Below are 18424 nucleotides of genomic sequence, written 5' to 3'. Positions count from 1 at the left end.
ATAACCACTTCCACTTCACCCCTCTGTTCTTTCGAAATACCTGTCCAGCTAAGCATTAAACTTATTTAGGCTATCAACTTCCACGACAAGGGATGGAAGTCTATTCCACCAACCAACCACCCGCTGGCTAAAGGCAAATTTCCTCACGTCTATCTATCTCACGTCTATATGTTATTAGTGGAGTCCCTCGGGGTTCAGTGTTGGGTCCATTATTGTTTTCTGTATTTATAAATAATATTGATGATGGTATATCAAGCTTAATGTCCAAGTTTGCAGATGATACAAAGGTTGGCAGGGTTGTTAAGGACACTACTGACACTATGCTGCTCTAACAGGATCTGGAAAGGTTGAGCAGATGGGCTGAGAGGTGGCAAATGAAGTTTAACATTGACAAATGCAAAGTACTACATATGGGAAACAGCAACCCCAGAGCAACGTATCAACCTACACTGACAGTGGTAGAGAATGAAAAGGATCTGGGGGTAATTGCGCAGGCAGATATGAATTTCTCCGAGCAGTGCAGATGGGCTGCAAGAGTAGTTCATGGCATCTTATCAATGATATACAGGAATTTTTCTAGCAGGGATAAGGAGGTGATTATTCCCTTGTATAAGGCAATGGTCAGGCCACACCTTGAGTACTGTATACAGGTCTGGAGGCCTCATTTAAAGAAGGATGTAGAGCTGCTGGAACGAGTACAGAGAAGGGCAACAAGATTGGTGAATGGAACAAAGGGTTGCTCTTACGAAGAAAGGCTTAAGTTTTGCAAATTACAGTGTCTGGAGACTAGACACCGGTGAGGTGATCTGATATAGATGTATAAAGGCTTGATTGGTTTGAGCATGCTCAATGCTGACGGGATTCTGCCTCTTGCTCAGAATAATCACCTGAGAGGGCATAAATTCAAATTGAGGAAAGATAGATGTAGGATAGATGTGAGGAAATTTGCCTTTCGCCAGCGGGTAGTTGGCTGGTGGAACAGATTTCCATCCCTTGCTGTGGAAGTTGATAGCCTAAATAAATTCTAGCCTAAGGCTCAGCTGGACAGGTATTTCGAACGAAAGGAGGGATGAAGTGGAAGTTTTTTTGTTTTTTTTCGGCTGATGCTGCATAAGCTTGCTTTCTTGCATCACATGCCTCTACTAATGCCTCCAATGCCTCTATTAGTTTCATTCCTGTTTTCAAAGCATCATGTAACAATATATCAAGCTTTTAAAAAAAATAATACTAAATATATGGCAGAATATATACATTTTATGCACACAATCTTTAATAATCGTTTCACAAGTTTAACTCTTAATGCTCTAAATGGATATTATGTTTACTTGCACATTTAGAAAGAAGTGCTACTAAGAAAAACAAAATATTGTTATCTAGATCTTACTAGTCAAATCATCAATATCCATCATCTGCAACAATTCTGCTTCTTCAGGTTCCAGCACCTCAGAAAAATTCTTGGATGCAAAGTCACTGCCTTGATGTTGCCGTTTTGATAAACTATGATCATGGTCTTTATGACGCTTTCCATGATGATTTCTAAAATAAAATTAAAAAATAAAATGAAAAATATAACAAATTTTCATTTCTCATTTATACATGTTAGTTTCCCGTTTCTAGTTAATTTTATATCTTTTTTCATGTGATTATTTTTGATTGATTGATTTCGAATGTTATTTTGATTGTTGGAAAAATGTGAATATTTAAAAACAATGTGACACAACATAAAAAAGTGACTAATTCATTATACATGATTTTTTAGCTGAAAAATAAAAATAAATGTAAATATGTGACTAAGTGGAAGAATGTTATGGAAGAGTGGGAAAAGCAATTTTCTAATATAACATTTTTTTATATATATATAAACCGTAAAACACAAAAGGTATTAGAAATTATTGTACTTAGTACCATGAATGGATCGAAAGCTGAAAAGATGAAAGAAAATACTTATTGACATTAGACTTAAATTTCGGTACACTGTAATTTTCAGAAAATACATGTGATGGGAGGATGTTCTATAAAATGAAATTTGAAGGAATAAATGTGAAAGAAAAAAAGTTGGACCTGTGAATTTGAAGTTGGACGGTAAAAAGAGGGTTACTGGGTGTGGTACATACTCGGACTGATTTGGAAGAGAGAGCAGGAATTATAGAATCCAATTAAAAAAACAAGAAAGTATCCAATTCAAAAGAACATGAAAGAATCCATATAGAAAAGGCATGAAGCAAAAACAGAACATACATGAGATGGACAGGCAAGAGAATTTCTAAGAGACAAGTCATTAATTAACCTAACTGCCTTCTTTTGAATGGAGTTTAGAAGGCAGAGAGGTTATGGGGTGCCACCCCAAATGTGAGAACAATATTCATTGGTGGGGCAGATTTGATGTTTGTACAGTGCAAGTAGCTGTTTAGAAGATGAGTAACCCCAAGAGCAAAAGAAAGAGAACCACAGTTTCTTTTTTAAGCAGATGAAGCAATATTTGTGAATGAGTACACCAAGGGAGATTAGAAGAGGGTGTATTCCCTAATAGTGATATGTGGTCATGTCTAGAAATCCGAGTATCATCGAAGATAAGCGTAGGAACAGAATAATCCTTTTTATGACACATAACAAGAACTGAGTTTTAGAAGGATTGAAATCAAATAAGTTATTTTTGCCTGAGTGGAGAATTAACTAGAAATCAGCATTTAAGGAATTGGTAGTGGATATTCGAGAAGTTGAAGCTGCTGTTTCTGCAGGGCAAGGTTTCGTCAACTGGAAGATGGAATGCAATGTACTATCATCAGCAAAACTAGGGTTAGGCCATCCAACCAATGGAAGAAGAAGGTCATTAATACACAATAGAAAAAGATTGGGTGAAAGAACTGAACCTTAGGAAACACAGCTCAGTAGAGAAGTGACTGCCATCTTCCACAACACACAGTGAGTGGTCAGAGAGAAACTGGGATACCCAATTAGAAAAAAACATAATTTGGCAAACCATATGATGGAAGCGTATTTAGATGAGATTCATGCCAAACATGATCAAAAGCCTTTGAAATGTCAAGAGCAACTGCTTGAGTTTCAATAAACTTTTCCACTGAATTTGTCCATAAGCATGTCACCAGGAGATCAACACTGATGGAATCCATACAGGCAATCATTGATCAGATGGCAGGTTTTTAGATAGTTTAGGAGTTGGCAGTTTTTTGGATTTCTCCATATCTTTAGAAAGAGTAGAAGTAAGTGCAATGGGACAATAACTGAGTAGGAAGGATTTATCACCCTTTTTAGAAACTGGCTGTATATGACCAAATTTCCAAGCAGAAGGAAAACACCAATCAAACACAGTGTAAAACAGAACACAGAATAGCGTTAAGCTCAGGCGTGCAGGTTTTTCTCAGGACCCAGCACTTTACTGGCATTAAGACGGTTCAAAATTCTTCTGACATCCTTTTGAGGAAGACCACAGGTGTTGAATGGAATGTACTGGGAATGGTAGGAGTTAGTTTACCAAGATCATTGAAGATATACAAGAGTTAGAAGAAAAGTAGCATGCTAGCAGGCTGGTTTATCTTTAGCTAAGGTGGCAATAGAATCATTGGTTTTAACACAGATGGGAGTACCAATCAGCAAGAGACCAGAATTCTTGAATACCATTTGGACTGTTCAATAACAGCTTTACAATTGTTGGTGTTTTCACGTTGGCAGAAAATGAAGCTTGTATGCAAGCAAACTGCAATATGAAACATACAGTAAACCCTCGCTAATCCAGATCGAAATATCAAAAATTCTGTTCACAGTTGAATTCTTTGAATGACATGAGATTTAGGAAGGCATATGAGTTACTCTGACTACATGCTGATTGACTGTGCAGAAAGAGACAGATCAGGCGATACTGAACAACACGCAAGACTGTCTTGATTTGTTGTTCAGTATCATTTTTAACTCTCAGTGTGAAGGATGTTATTGCTTATATCGCTTCATTTGGGTACTTCTTTATACGTACAGTATATATATGTATATAAGTTAAAATATAACTTATTTTTATATTTTAACTTATAAAAAGTTAAAATATAAAACTTTTTTATATAAAAAAAAAGTTTTTTTAAAAAACTTTTAAAAAGTTTAAAAGTTTTTTTAAAAATTCGGCCCTGGAGGGATTGTGCAAGGCTCAAGGGGTAGAATTTTTTTCAGCCTGGACTGTACTTGTTAACAGGAGAGATTGCTTCTACAGGGATGGGATACACTTAAATAGAAAGGGTGCAAGAATTTTTGCTGATGCTGTCGAGGCAGTGTTAGGTGGGTCGGAAAACTGCTAGTTGGGGGGATACAAGGACTTATAGATTAACAGCAGCCACTGGCAGAGGTGGAAGTGATTCTTGCACTGCTTCTATTGAAATGAGCAGAAGCCTGAAAAACAAGATGCAGGATATTTCAGAGACTGCTGGGAGTCATTGCGGTACAAGTAAACACATGGGATGTGTTAGGGTAGCTAAGAATAGAAACAGGTGCATGAATACCTGCGTGTACACCAATGCTAGGAGTTTGGTAAATAAATTTGATGAATTTGGGGTATTGCTCAAAACATCAAAGGCAGATATTGTTGGGATATCAGAGACGTGGTGTCACACAGATATAAGTAATGAGGAACTGGAATTTGGGGAATACAATGTGTATAGAAAGGATAGACAGGACAGGAGGGGAGGAGGGGTTATGCTATTAATTAAGAAACACATAAAGCCCAAGGAAGTGAAGCCAGTCGACATCGATGGACAGGGCAGTGTCGAGTCAGTCTGGTGTGACATAAGCATAGGGAAATCAAAATTGAGAGTAGGAGTGTGCTTTAGGCCTAATGACTCTGATGAGTATAATAAGATATTGTACAGGGAAATAGAGTGGGCCAGTATATCAGAGAGTCTTATAATGGGGGATTTTAATTTCCCAGATATTGACTGGAATTTGTGGGTTGGTCACTCGCACACTACCAAGGCTTTTGTGAATTTATTGGATGATTGTTTTCTACATCAGCATGTTCGTGGGGCAACAAGAGGGAGCAATATTCTTGATCTGATTATCAGTAGTGATTCTTCGTGCATTAAGAATCTGCAGATAAATGAACCACTAGGTGGCAGTGATCACAGTGTGTTGAAGTGGGATTTACTCAAGGAGGTAACTACTATCAGAGGTAAAGGGAAGGGTTTTTGTTTTCGTAAAGGCGACTATGATGGTCTGAGACAGTATTTAAATTCTATACAGTGGGACCAACTGATGATGTTACCAACAGCAAACTCAAAATGGGAAGCATTCAAGGAACTAATCTTGGAGGCTACCAGGCTTTACATACCAACTAAGAAATATTGTTCAAGGTTTAGGCCTAAATGGTTGTCAGATGAACTAATGAGACATGTGGCAGAGAAGAAAAATGCATGGGATACATACAAATTAATGGGTGACATGGAAGCCTATGGTAGATATAAGTTGGTCTGTAACCAAGTCACAAAGGAGATTAGGCAGGCAAAGGCAGACTACGAAAAATCCTTGGCAAAGGATGCAAAGAAAAACAGAAAAGAGTTCTTTACATATTTAAACTCGAGAAGGAAAGGGATGAATCAGATTGGTCCACTGGATATTGATGGTTCAACACTTGAGGATCCTGCTCAGGTGGCTAACAATCTAAACGAGTATTTTGCATCTACATTCACGCATGAGGAGTTATTCAGGAAGGAGAATGATGTAGGTAAAGTAAACATTGGCAGTGAGCTGGATGATTTTGTAATAACTGAGAGGAAAGTGGAGAAGAGATTGTTGAGGATAAACATAAAAAAGGCACCTGGGGTGGATGGGATCTATCCAGTTATATTAAAGGAGGCAGCAAAGGAAGTAAGCAAACCCCTAGCCATAATTATGAGAGCTTCTTTGGACTCACGGGAGGTACCCATAGACTGGAGATGTGCAAATGTAACCCCAATTCACAAAGGAGGATCAAAGGCTGACACAAGTAATTATAGACCTGTTAGTTTAACTTCTGTTCCAGGTAAATTAATGGGGGCACTGTTTAAAGAAGCACTGCAGGATCATCTAGACAAGAATTCAGTTATAGCTCAGACGCAGCACGGTTGTCTTGCCTGACCAATTTGATTGGATACTATGATGTAGTCACAAAAGAACTGGATGCAGGGAATAACTTTGATATTATATATTTGGATCTTAGAAAGGCTTTTGATACTGTTGCACATGGAAGACTGCTGCACAAATTGGAACAGTGTGGCATTGGAGGCAAATTGCTGCTATGGATAAGGGGATGGTTGAGTGGCAGAAGACAGAGAGTGGTAATCAATGGACACTGCTCAATGTGGACTAATGTTATTAGTGGAGTTCCTCAGGGTTCAGTGTTGGGTCCATTGTTGTTTTCGGTGTTTATGAATGATATTGATGATGGGATATCAAGTTTAATGTCCAAGTTTGCAGATGATACAAAGGTTGGCAGGGTTGTTAAGGACACTACTGACGCTATGCTGGTGCAACAGGATCTGGAAAGGTTGAACAGATGGGCTGAGAGGTGGCAAATGAAGTTTAACATTGACAAATGTAAAGTACTACATATGGGAAACAGTAACCCCAGAGCAATGTATCAACTCTGCGGTACTACACTGACAGTGGTGGAGAATGAAAAGGACCTGGGGGTAATTGTGCAGGTAGTTTTATGAAGTTCTCTGAGCAGTGCAGACGAGCTGCAAGAGTAGCTCATGGTGTCTTGTCAATGATATACAGGAATTTTTCTAGCAGGGATAAGGAGGTGATTATTCCCTTGTATAAGGCAATGGTTAGGCCACATCTTGAGTACTGTATACAGGTCTGGCCTCATTTCAAGAAGGATGTAGAGCTGCTGGAACGGGTACAGAGAAGGGCAACAAGATTAGTGAATGGAACAAAGGGTTGCTCTTACGAAGAAAGGCTTAAGTTTTGCAAATTACAGAGTCTGGAGACTAGGCACCGGCGAGGTGATCTGATAGAGGTGTATAAGGCTTTGAATGGTTTGAGCATGCTCAATGCCAATGGGATTCTTCATCTTGCTCAGAATAATCACCTCAGAAGGCATAAATTCAAATTGAGGAAGGACGGATGTCGGATAGATGTGCGGAAATTTGCCTTTGGCCAGCGGGTGGTTGGTTGGTGGAACCAACTTCCATCACTTGTTGTTGAAGTAGATAGCCTAAACAAATTTAAAGCTCAACTGGACAGGTATTTCGAACAAATGGAGGGGTGAAATGGGAGTGGTTTTTTTTTTTTTTTTTTTTTTTGGCTGATGCTGAATAAGCTTGCTTTCTTGCATCATATGCCTCTACTAATGCTAATGCTAATGAAGCAGGACTTTTGTGGAAACGAATGCCTAAAAGAAGTTTCATATTGAAAGAAGGAAAAAACATGCCAGGTTTCAAAGCGGCGAAGGATTTAAAATTAATACCCCTTTTAATTTATTTAGAAGAGGGCCAAAGTTCAACCCAAAATCGACACATTTTTCATGATTAAATTCATCAATTAAATTAAATCAATTAAAATTAATTTAGATCAATTAAATTCATGATTTTAATTGGAATTTTAAGTTTAATTCCGATACGTAAGTAGCTACCACATAATTATATACGTATGTAATGTAGAATATTTTATATGTACAAATTTTTGAATATTAAATATTTTGACCGACATTTGTGCATCTTTTCACTACCATTTATTGTTGATCAGGAAATATCCTATGGCACCGACCGCAACTTACAAATACATATGTTACTTTATGGGAATGCGGAGCTCGGTTAGCATGGATTCAATTAGCGCTGTGTTTTTCCAGAACGAATTATCAGCGTTAACCGGGGTGTCACCTGTACTAAATTAAGAACTTCAGCTTGTATGTCTTGATATTCTCTACCTCCTCCTTCACAGATTTCAACAACCCTTCAACTGTTATCTATCGTAGATATGGGAATTAATAAACAATATTATCTAATTTAGGATGATTTGCTAGTCACCACTGAACAAGCAGGTGGCACTCCTGTAGTTCTTTTAACTCATGAAGGAGACATCCAAATGGCTAACTTGGTTGAATTACCATGACCGTGGGATTTACAAAAATTAATAACTCAATAAGAAATGAATATTTTTAACTACAAATAGATACCCTGGAAACCTCTACAGAAAATCTATCAAGTAGCACAGCTCTTCTGTTAAGAAGAGCTGTGCTACTTGATAGATCTGGTAAAAAGAAGTCCCAGTGACCTTAAAATTTTATTGACCGTGACATTTCCTATGCTTTTCTACACTTAAAAAAAAAAAAAAAAAAAATTTATATGAAATACTATTTCTTAATAATTACAATATACTTCAAAATAATGATCCCTGAATATATATTTTAATTTTTATGGTACATGTTTTTGTATATGTTGCTATTACTGATTTTAATGTTGATATTTGAATAAAATAAAGAGGAAATACTATATAGGCAACCCTTGTATAACACGGACCTTCTACAATACAGTTTTGCTCTAACACGATTGATAAATTGCAGCAATCCTTGAAGAACATGGTACTTATATAAAGCGGTTTCGTTCTAACATGGTATTTTTAAGCTTTTGTACAATGAAAACCCTGTTGGATGTAATTTTTCAAAATTTCCATTCTTTTTTGTTTTTGTGAATCTCTGCTGTTGACTCACTAGTCATTATTCACTAGTCACTAGTCCCATGTTAGGTTCTGTGCTACTGAACTTGTGATTGTTTCAAACCAGAAAAAATTTTAACTTTGAAGCATGCAGTTCGTGATTTTTAAGGTTTTTGTGAGGTTATTTTAGTTTTTATTTGATCGTTTATAAATTTTTTTGGGTATGTATTACTAAACTTTGTTCTTAAGAACCATATTGGAATAATTTCTTTCTTGTGAATTAAATTCCAGCCCTAAATTATGCCTAAGGAACTTTGGCATAATTAGGGTATATTTAGAGATCTATTTAAAGAATGGTTTCTAAATTGTTTTTTTGCAGGCTAGGGAAAACTATTTAAAGTGGAAAAATTTATATTTCAAAGTTTTATTACTAGAGGATAACACGCGAGGCCATCCAAAAGATTTAAGTGGTCCAAAATGTTGAAGAAATGTTCCTACTACTTAATACAACTTCTTTAATTCAGCCATTAGATCAAGGCATATCTACCTATAAAACTAATTACAATAGAAAATCATTACAATGGATTTTGGAAAAATTTGATTCTGAATCTACTGAAGTGATAGAGGCATGGAAACATTGGAAACATTTTTCAATTGTGGACTGTATCGGAATCACAGCTTTATCATTCAAAGAAGTAAAACCATCAGTATTAAATGCATGTTGGAAAAATCTAGGGCCAGAGTCAGTTCATTCAGGAAATATGGTCAAACCAGCAAAAAATAGTATTGGTGTGATAATAGAACTTGCTAAGTCGGTAGGAGGAGAAGGTTTTGAGGACACGACTACTGAAGCATTCATGAATTACTGGTAGAAAAAGAGGCTGGCAAAGTGGATTTGGTGGAAATAGAATCGGAGGCAAATCAAATCAATTCAGATGACAGCTCAGATGAAAATTTTGAAGTTCGAAATTTTACACCAAAAAGCATACAAGAAGGCATAAACTCAGCCGAGCAATGAGAATCTTATTTTTTGAATGCAGATCATTCAACTGAAAGGAATACAAAATTCAAAAGGGAACTTCAAAAATGCTTAGTTACATACTATACAATATGTTCCATGTCGCATGGTTCCATATCATGCAATTAATCTCTCGCCGACAGGGCTAGCTGGGTAGGTAAAGTGCCTGCCTGGCAAACCAAAGGTTGCAGGTTGAATCCCGCCTCGGGCTTGGATCAGAGTACTGCAAAAACCTTGGGAGGTGCATTATGCCCACAGAAGCCGATGCGCAACTAACTAAAACAAACAAACTAAAACAAAACAAATTAATCTCTCAAGCAAAAGCAAACAATCCCAGAATATTGATTTTTTAAAGTTCAAAAGGTGAATAAATTCTGCAACAGAGAAAATATTCTCATTTGATTGTGCTTAGCAGCAATGAAGAGGAATAAAATTAAATGAACATATATTATCTAACTTATATGAATCACAGTAAGGCATTTGTTCAGTTATTACTATTTTTAATAAAAAATTAAGTTTCTAAGGGTTATAAAAAAATTTATTTTTTCAGCTTTTGGAACTTAACCACCCTTTCTGTACTGGTTCTTAGTCCCTTATAACATAGTTTCGCACTACAAAAGATTTTGTAGGAATCTAACTACTGTGTTATATGAGGGTTACCTGTATGTGGAAATTTCTAGATATAGTTCTATACAGAGAAAAGTGCAGCAGAATTTATTTGAACAAATAACAGCCTTTGGAAAAAATTTCAGTGATATTCATTTTAGCGTAATTTCCGTTGTTGTTGTTGTTTGTTTTTTAGGAGCATTAGCAACTAAGGCCATATAGCTCCGGGATATGCGGTCATTCCCTGACCTTTCCGCATCCTCCGTATTTGGTGGTGACGGGCTCGAACCCCAGTCTAATCAAGAAGCGTGTGCTACGCACTGCTGCTCCTTCCCACCTGGCTACGGAGATGCCGTAATTTCCGTACAAAAAAATGATTCATGAAGAGTTTTGTTTTAACAGAATTTTCATGTATACCTAATATGCTGCTAAAAATAACTTCAGAAAGACTACTCTAAGATCTTTCCACTCAGTCAGTGATGAAGTACTACAGCAGAAACTGGTGCTTACCCAATGAATATTAATAAACTCTGGTTTAGACTAAAAAGGTTTTAGGGCTAAAAGCCTCAGCCTACGGAATATTCACTTATCGAACAAGTTAGTGCAGAGCATCATACTAGTTTATAGTAAATCCTTGGAGTAGGAGAAATGGCATCGTTATATCTCAAACTGTGAATGCCTTCACAATGAGTTGTCCTGCTTTTGCACTACATCGAATAAGCAACACTTGGCCAGTGATGAAGACTAATGTCACAATACGAGAAATAACAAAAACAATGCCATTGTTTTTGTCCTGAGGCTTTTAGTCTTAAAACCTTTTGAGTCTATACTGTTGCATCATCTGGCATCTCTCATATTGTGGAGTTATACTTCATAACGAGAAATCCTTGGCAAGAAATCCTTTACGAGAAATCCTTGGCAAGGGATGCGAAGAAAAACAGCAAAGAGTTCTTTACTTGTGTAAACTCTAGAAGGAAGGGGATGAATCAGATTGGCCCACTTGATATCGACGGGTCAACTGTTGATGATCCTGCTCAGGTAGCTAACAAACTAAATGAATATTTTGCATCGACATTCACACATGAGGAGTTATTCAGCGAGGCGAATGCCAGAGGTGTATTCAACTCTGGCAGTAAGCTAGAGAATCTTGTAATAACTGAGAGTAAAGTGGAGGAGAAATTGTTGAAGATAAACACAAGAAAGACACCTGGGGTGGATGGAATCTATCCAGTTATATTAAAGGAGGCAGCAAAGGAAGTAAGCAAACCCTTAGCCATAATTATGAGAGCTTCCTTGGACTCAGGGGAGGTACCCATGGACTGGAGATGTGCAAATGTGACCCCAATTCACAAAGGAGGATCAAAGGCTGACACAAGTAATTATAGACCTGTGAGTTTAACTTTTGTTCCCGGGAAATTAATGGAGGCACTGGTTAAAGAAGCACTTCAGGATCATCTAGACAAGAATTCAGTTATAGCTTGGACACAGCATGGTTTTGTTAAGGGGAAGTCTTGCCTGACCAATTTGATTGGATACTATGATGCAGTCACAAAAGAAATGGATTCAGGGAATAACTTTGATATTAGATACTTGAATCTTAGAAAGGCTTTTGATACTGTTGCACATGGAAGACTGCTGCACAAATTGGAGCAGTGTGGCACTGGAGGCAAATTGCTGCTATGGATAAAGGGGTGGTTGAAAGGGAGAAGACAGAGAGTGGTAATCAATGGACACTGCTCATTGTGGACTAATGTTATTAGTGGAGTCCCTCAGGGTTCATTATTGGGTTCTTTATTTTTTCTGTATTTATAAATGATATTGATGATGGTATATCAAGCTTAATGTCCAAGTTTGCAGACGATACGAAGGTAGGCAGGGTTGTCAAGGACACTACTGACACTATGCTGCTGCAACAGGATCTGGAAAGGTTGAGCAGATGGGCTGAGAGGTGGCAAATGAAGTTTAACATTGACAAATGTAAAATACTACATATGGGAAACAGCAACCCCAGAGCAACATATCAACTCTGTGGTACTACACTGACAGTGGTAGAGAATGAAAGGGACCTGGGGGTGGTTGTGCAGGCAGATATGAAGTTCTCTGAGCAGTGCAGAGGGGCTGCAAGAGTAGCTCATGGTGTATTGTCAATGATATATAGGAATTTTTCTAGCAGGGATAAGGAGGTGATTATTCCCTTGTATAAGGCAATGGTCAGGCCACACCTAGAGTACTGTATACAGGCCTGGAGGCCTCATTTCAAGAAAGATGTAGAGCTGCTGGAACGAGTACAGAGAAGGGCAACAAGATTAGTGAATGGAACAAAGGGGTGCTCTTACGAAGAAAGGCTTAAGTTTTGCAAATTACAGTGTCTGGAGACTAGGCACCAGCGAGGTGATCTGATAGAGGTGTACAAAGCCTTGAATGGTTTGAGCATGCTCAATGCTGATGGGATTCTTCCTCTTGCTCAGAATAATCACCTGAGAGGGCATAAATTCAAATTGAGGAAAGACAGATGTAGGATAGATGTGCAGAAATTTGCCTTTAGCCAGCGGGTGGTTGGTAGATGGAACAGACTTCCATCCCTTGTTGTGGAAGTTGATAGCCTAAATAAGTTTAAGGCTCAGCTGGACAGGTATTTCGAAGGAACAGAGGGGTGAAGTGGAAGTGGTTATTTTTTTTTTATTTATTTTACTTTATTTTTTTTTTGGCTTATGCTGCATAAGCTTGCTTTCTTGCATCAAATGCCTCTACTAATGCTAATGCTAATGCTAATAACTGGGTTGTCACTTAGTGTAAAACCAGGGTACCCGCCCACTGATGAGAGGCCAAAAAGCCTTGAAAAGGTGACATCTGGGTGGTGGACTCTGCCAAGAATAAGAAACATTAGTCTTCACTGTTCGTGAAGCATTGCTCATTTGAGGAGGTGCAACATCAGGAAAACTCCTTGTGACGACATTCACAATATGAGATATAACAAAAACGATGCCATTTCACCTACTCCAGTAATTGACTATGAACTAAATTATGAACAATAAACCAGAATTTATTGAACTTTGTTCAATAAACTCTGATTTTTGAGAAAGTATTTTTATATCATTAATACTGGAGTGGCTATTATCATATAAAGTTTATCAAGAAAACCTTAATTAGGTCTAAAAGAATGGAAGATATCATGGGTGCTGGTCAGTCAGGACACTCAGGGTATCAGACCTTGTTTAGGATGCCTTTAAGGTTCTAGCTTAAGATCATCCTAACGTATTGACACAGTGACCTAAAAATATACCGTATTTCCCCATGTAAAAGACACACCTTTTTTTTTGAAAAATTTGGGGTAAAAAAACTGGGTGCATCTTATACAGTGGTTGTAGATTTTTTTAATTGCATTTCACGCTTTTTCACGCTTGTTGTCTTTGCACTCATTGTTTCGCACTTGTTACCGGTATATTAGGTTACGTTTTGCCACGTTCTGCCCAGAAATGGCTCAGAAAAGATTTTCGTACAGTGCTGAATTCAAGTTATGAGGAGCTGTATGAATTTTATGATGAATAAAACTTGAGTTCAATAACTTTATGTAATAGATTTTTTTTCAAATTTCAGGCCCCAAAATTAAGGTGCGTCTTGTACATGGGGAAATACGGTAGATCACTATATCAAAAAAGGCATAAAGTATCTCAAAGAGGTATAAAAGATACATTTGATATAACAGTAAAAATGATTTAGAGCTTTTAAGTAATTAAAATTGGCTGACAGCTGATCACAGTCAGATAAAATCTGACAGTGTATAAGGTTCAGTCAGAGGACTAAAAACAGTAAAATAAAAGACACATTCATGTCTATAACGTGAAAACTCAGATAAAATATTTGATGAATTTGAACTGCTGATCAAGGCATCAAAGGCAGATATTGTTCAGATATCAGAGACATTGTGTCACACAGATATAATCAGTGCAGAATTAGAATTTGGGGAGTACAGTGTGTACAGAAAGGAGTGAGAGGGTAGGAAGGAAGGAGGGGTTATGCTGTTAGTTAAGAATCACATAAAATATAAGGAAGTGCATCCAGTTGACAAGAATGGTCAGTGCAATGTTGAGTCAGTTTGGTGCGACATAAACACAGGAAAAGAGAAAATGAGAGTAGGAGTGTGTTATAGGCCTAATGACTCTGATGAGTACAATGAACAATTTTGCAAAGAAATAGTGGGCCAGTAAATCAGAATGTCATGTAATGAAGGATTTTAACTTTCCAGATATTGACTGGAACTTGTGGATTGGTCACTCGCACGCTAGCAAGACTTTTGTGGAATTATTGGAGGATTGTTTTCTACAGCAACATGTTCAAGTGGCAACCAGAGGGGATAATACTCTTCATCTGATTATCAGTAGTGATGAGTCATGCATTAAGAATTTGCAGATAAAGGAACCACTAGATGACAATGATCACAGTCTACTGATGTGGAATTTAAATAGAGATGTAATTACCATCGAGGATAAAGGGTAGGGTGTTTGTTTTTGTTTGGGTTTGGTTTGGTTTTTAATGGCGCATTGGCAGCTAAGGCCATAATGCGCCAAGACAAATTTAAAATCTTATTAAACATTTTGGTAGCAAAGGCTACCACGTCAAACAATTAATTATTATGTTTAAAAAGGTATAAAAGTAAAAGCATAAAACTTAGATCTTTGTATAAACATTAATAAATTGTAAAAAGTTAAAAACGTCAGACATATTGTCTCTGTCACATATTATCTGACTGAGTGTAAATGGCTCAGTCAAATTATTAAAATCAGTAAAACACAAGCGTCGTGCTTCAATAAAAACAGGACATTCTACAAAAATGTGACTGACGGTTAAAATTACGTTACATATCTCGCACATAGGTGGGTCATCCGCCCTCAGCAAGTAGGAATGTGTTAGATGACTATGACCTATGTGGAGCCGAGCAAGAACAACTTCCTCTTTTCGGTCCCTGCGTAGACTGGACTGCCATTGCGCAATTACAGGCTTAATGCGATGTAATTTATTTGTGGCCTGTCCGTGCCAAGAATCTTGCCATTGGGAGAGTAATTTAGAACGTATTATTTGCCTGTAGTCTGTATAGGGGACTGACAGACAATGATTATCCAAAGAAATGGCTGATTTAGCAGCGGCATCAGCCGATTCATTTCCCCGGATCCCAATGTGGCTTGGGATCCAGCAAAAGCGAATATCATATTCCAATTCTATGAGAGAAAAAAGAATCTGCCAGATCCTGGACAGGATCGGATGAGGGTTAAAACTCACCAATACCAGAGCCTGTAACGGGCTTGATGAATCACAATAAATCATATACCTCTGGTAGTCGCGATTTTTAATGTGATCTAGGGCTGATTGTATTGCATGCAACTCAGCAGTATAGATGCTAGTTTCTTGTGGGATCTTATAGGATAATGTTTTGTGAGGGAACACAACAGCAGATCCCACATGACATTCTAACTTTGAGCCATCTGTATAGATTGGCAGAAAGTCAGAATACTGCTGTCTATGTGATGCAAAGAGTTGCTGGTAGACAGATGGCGGTGTCGTAGCCTTCTCCCGTTTGTTTTTGTAAAGGTGACTTGTTAATTAAGAAAAACATAAAATGTAAAAAGTGCATCCAGTTCACACAGATGAACAGTGCAATGTTGAGTAAGTTTGGTGTGGGAAAGCACTGGGAAAGCAAAAATAAGAGTAGGAGTGTGTTATAAGCCTAATGACTCTAATGAGTGCAAAGAACAATTGTACAGCGAAATAGAGTGGGCTAGTAAATCAGAATGTCTTATAATGGGGAATTTTAACTTCCAGATATTGACTGGAACTTCTCGGATGGTCACCCGCACAACAGCAAGGCTTTTGTGGATTTATTGGATGACTGTTTTCTGCAGCAGCATGTTAGAGAGGCAACCAGAGAGAGTAATACTCATGATCTGGTTATCAACAGTGATTATTCCTGTATTAAGAATTTGCAGATACAGTAACCACTATATGGTAGGGATCGCAGTGTACTGATGTGGGATTTACTTAGATATGATTATCATCAGCAGTAAAGGGAAGGGTTTTACTTCTGTAAAGGTGACTAGTGGTCTCAGATAGTTTTTAAATTCTATACAGTGGGACCAACTGTTGATGTTCCCAACAGCAATTTTCTAAGTGAAGTATTTAAGGAATTAATCGTGGAAGCTACTAGGCTTTTCATACCGATTAAGAAATATTCTTTCAGGTTTAGGTCTAAATGGTTGTCAAATGAACCAATAAGACTCGCGGCAGGGAAGAAAAATGCATGGGATACATATAAATTATCAGGCAACACCAAAACCTATGGCAGATACAAGCTAGTCTGTAATCAAGTCACAAAGGAGATTAGGCAAGTGAAGGCAGATTAAGAGAAATCTTTGGGAAAGGATTCTAAGAAGAAAAAAAAAAAAGCATGTCTTTACTTATATAAACGCTAAAAGGATGGGGATGAATCAGATTGGTCCACTTTATATCGATAGTTCGACTGTTGATGATCCTGCTCAGATAACCAACAAACAGAATGAGTATTGTCCATCTACATCCATACATCAGGAGTTATTAAGGAAGGAAAATTCCAGAAGTCTATCAAACTGTAACAGGGTGCTTAATGATTTTGTAATAACTGAGAGCAAAGTGGGGAGAAATTGTTCAAGTTAACCATAAGAAAGCCTACTGGAGTGGATGGGATCTATCCAGTTATTTTAAAATGAGGAGACAAAGGAACTAAGCAAACCCTTAGCCATAATTATGAGAGGATCCTTGGACTCAGAGGAAGTCCCGACAGACTGGAGATGTGCAAATGTATCCCAAATTCGCAAAGGGGGATCGAAAGGTGACACGAGTAATTACAGACCAGTAAGTTAAACTTCTGTTCTGGGTAAAATAATGGAGTCACTGGTTAAAGATGCATTGCAAAAATATCTAGAAAAGACTAGCAATAATTCAGACATAGCATGGGTTTGTTAAAGGAAAGTATTGTCTGACAAATTTCACTGGATAATATGATGTGGTTACAAAAGAACTGGATGCAAAAAATAATTTTTGATATCATATACTTGGATTTCAGGAAAGCTTTTGACACACTTCTGCATTGAAGACTATTGTACAAATTGGAGCAGAATTGTATTAAGGGTAAGTTGCTACAATGGATAAAAGGGTGGTTAAGTGGGAGAAGACACAGAGTGGTAATCAATGGTTCCTGCTCTACGTGGACTAATGTCATTAGTAGAGTCCCACAGGGTTCAGTGTTGGGCCCACTGTTGTTTTCTTTATTTATCAATGATATTGATGAAATTTACATCAGGCTTAGTTTAAAAGTTGCAGATGATAGAAAGGTTGCAGGGTTGTTAATGACAGTAATGGTAGTGTGCTACTGCAGCAGGATCTAGAAAATTTGGCCAGATGGCTGAGAAATGGCAACTGAAGTTAACATTCACAAATGCAAAGTACTGCATATGGGTAGAAGTAACCCCAGAGGAACGTAACACTTAGGGTGCTAGAAAATGAAAAAGACCTGGGAGTAATTGTGCAGTCAATTATGAAGTTTTCTGAGCAATGCAGACAGGATGCAAGAGCAGGTCATGGGCTTTGTCAGTGATATACAGGAATTTTGCTAGGAGAAAAAGGAGGTGATTATCCCTTTGTACAAGGCAATGGCAATTATCCCTTTGTACAAGGCTGCACCTTGAGTACTGCATACAGGTCTGGAGGCCTAATTTTAGGAAGGATGTAGATTTGTTTGAGCATCTGCAGACAAGGGCAACAAGTTTGGTGAGTAGAACGAACACATCCTCTTACCAACAGAGAGGCTTAAAATCTGCAAATTGCAGTGGCTGGCGACTAGGCACCTGCAAGGTGGTCTGATTGAGGTGTACAAGGCCTTGAATGGGTTGAGCACAATGAATTCTGATGGGATTCTTCTGCTTGCTCACATTACAAACCTAATGTGGCATAACTTCAAATTGAGGAAAGACAGCTATAGAATAGATGTGCGGAAATTTGCCTTTAGCCAGCGGGTGGTTAATTGCTGGAACAAAATTCCATCTGTCGTGAAAGTTGATAGCTTAATAAATTCAAGGAATGGTGTGTGATTTTTTTTTTTTTTTTTTTGTCAGATGAACTAATGAGGTGTGTGGCAGA

At 37.7% G+C, this 18424-nt stretch overlaps 1 protein-coding gene across 1 annotated transcript in view; it reads right to left on the bottom strand.

Annotated features, from left to right (window-relative positions):
* Positions 1 to 18424, bottom strand: part of LOC150075056 (band 3 anion transport protein-like) — a 934629-nt gene that overhangs the window by 508972 nt on the left and 407233 nt on the right. The window contains exon 8 of the mRNA XM_090388866.1: positions 1385 to 1536. Coding sequence (XP_090244992.1) covers positions 1385 to 1536 — 152 coding nt within the window. The remainder of the gene's footprint in view (positions 1 to 1384; positions 1537 to 18424) is intronic.

Source organism: Mastigoproctus giganteus, chromosome 14 (genome assembly GCF_048544385.1).
Source record: "Mastigoproctus giganteus isolate SK-2022 chromosome 14, ASM4854438v1, whole genome shotgun sequence".
Classification (NCBI taxonomy): domain Eukaryota; kingdom Metazoa; phylum Arthropoda; class Arachnida; order Uropygi; family Thelyphonidae; genus Mastigoproctus; species Mastigoproctus giganteus.
The sequence above is the reverse complement of the archived record's forward strand: the minus strand, read 5'-3'. Positions and strand labels throughout refer to the sequence as shown.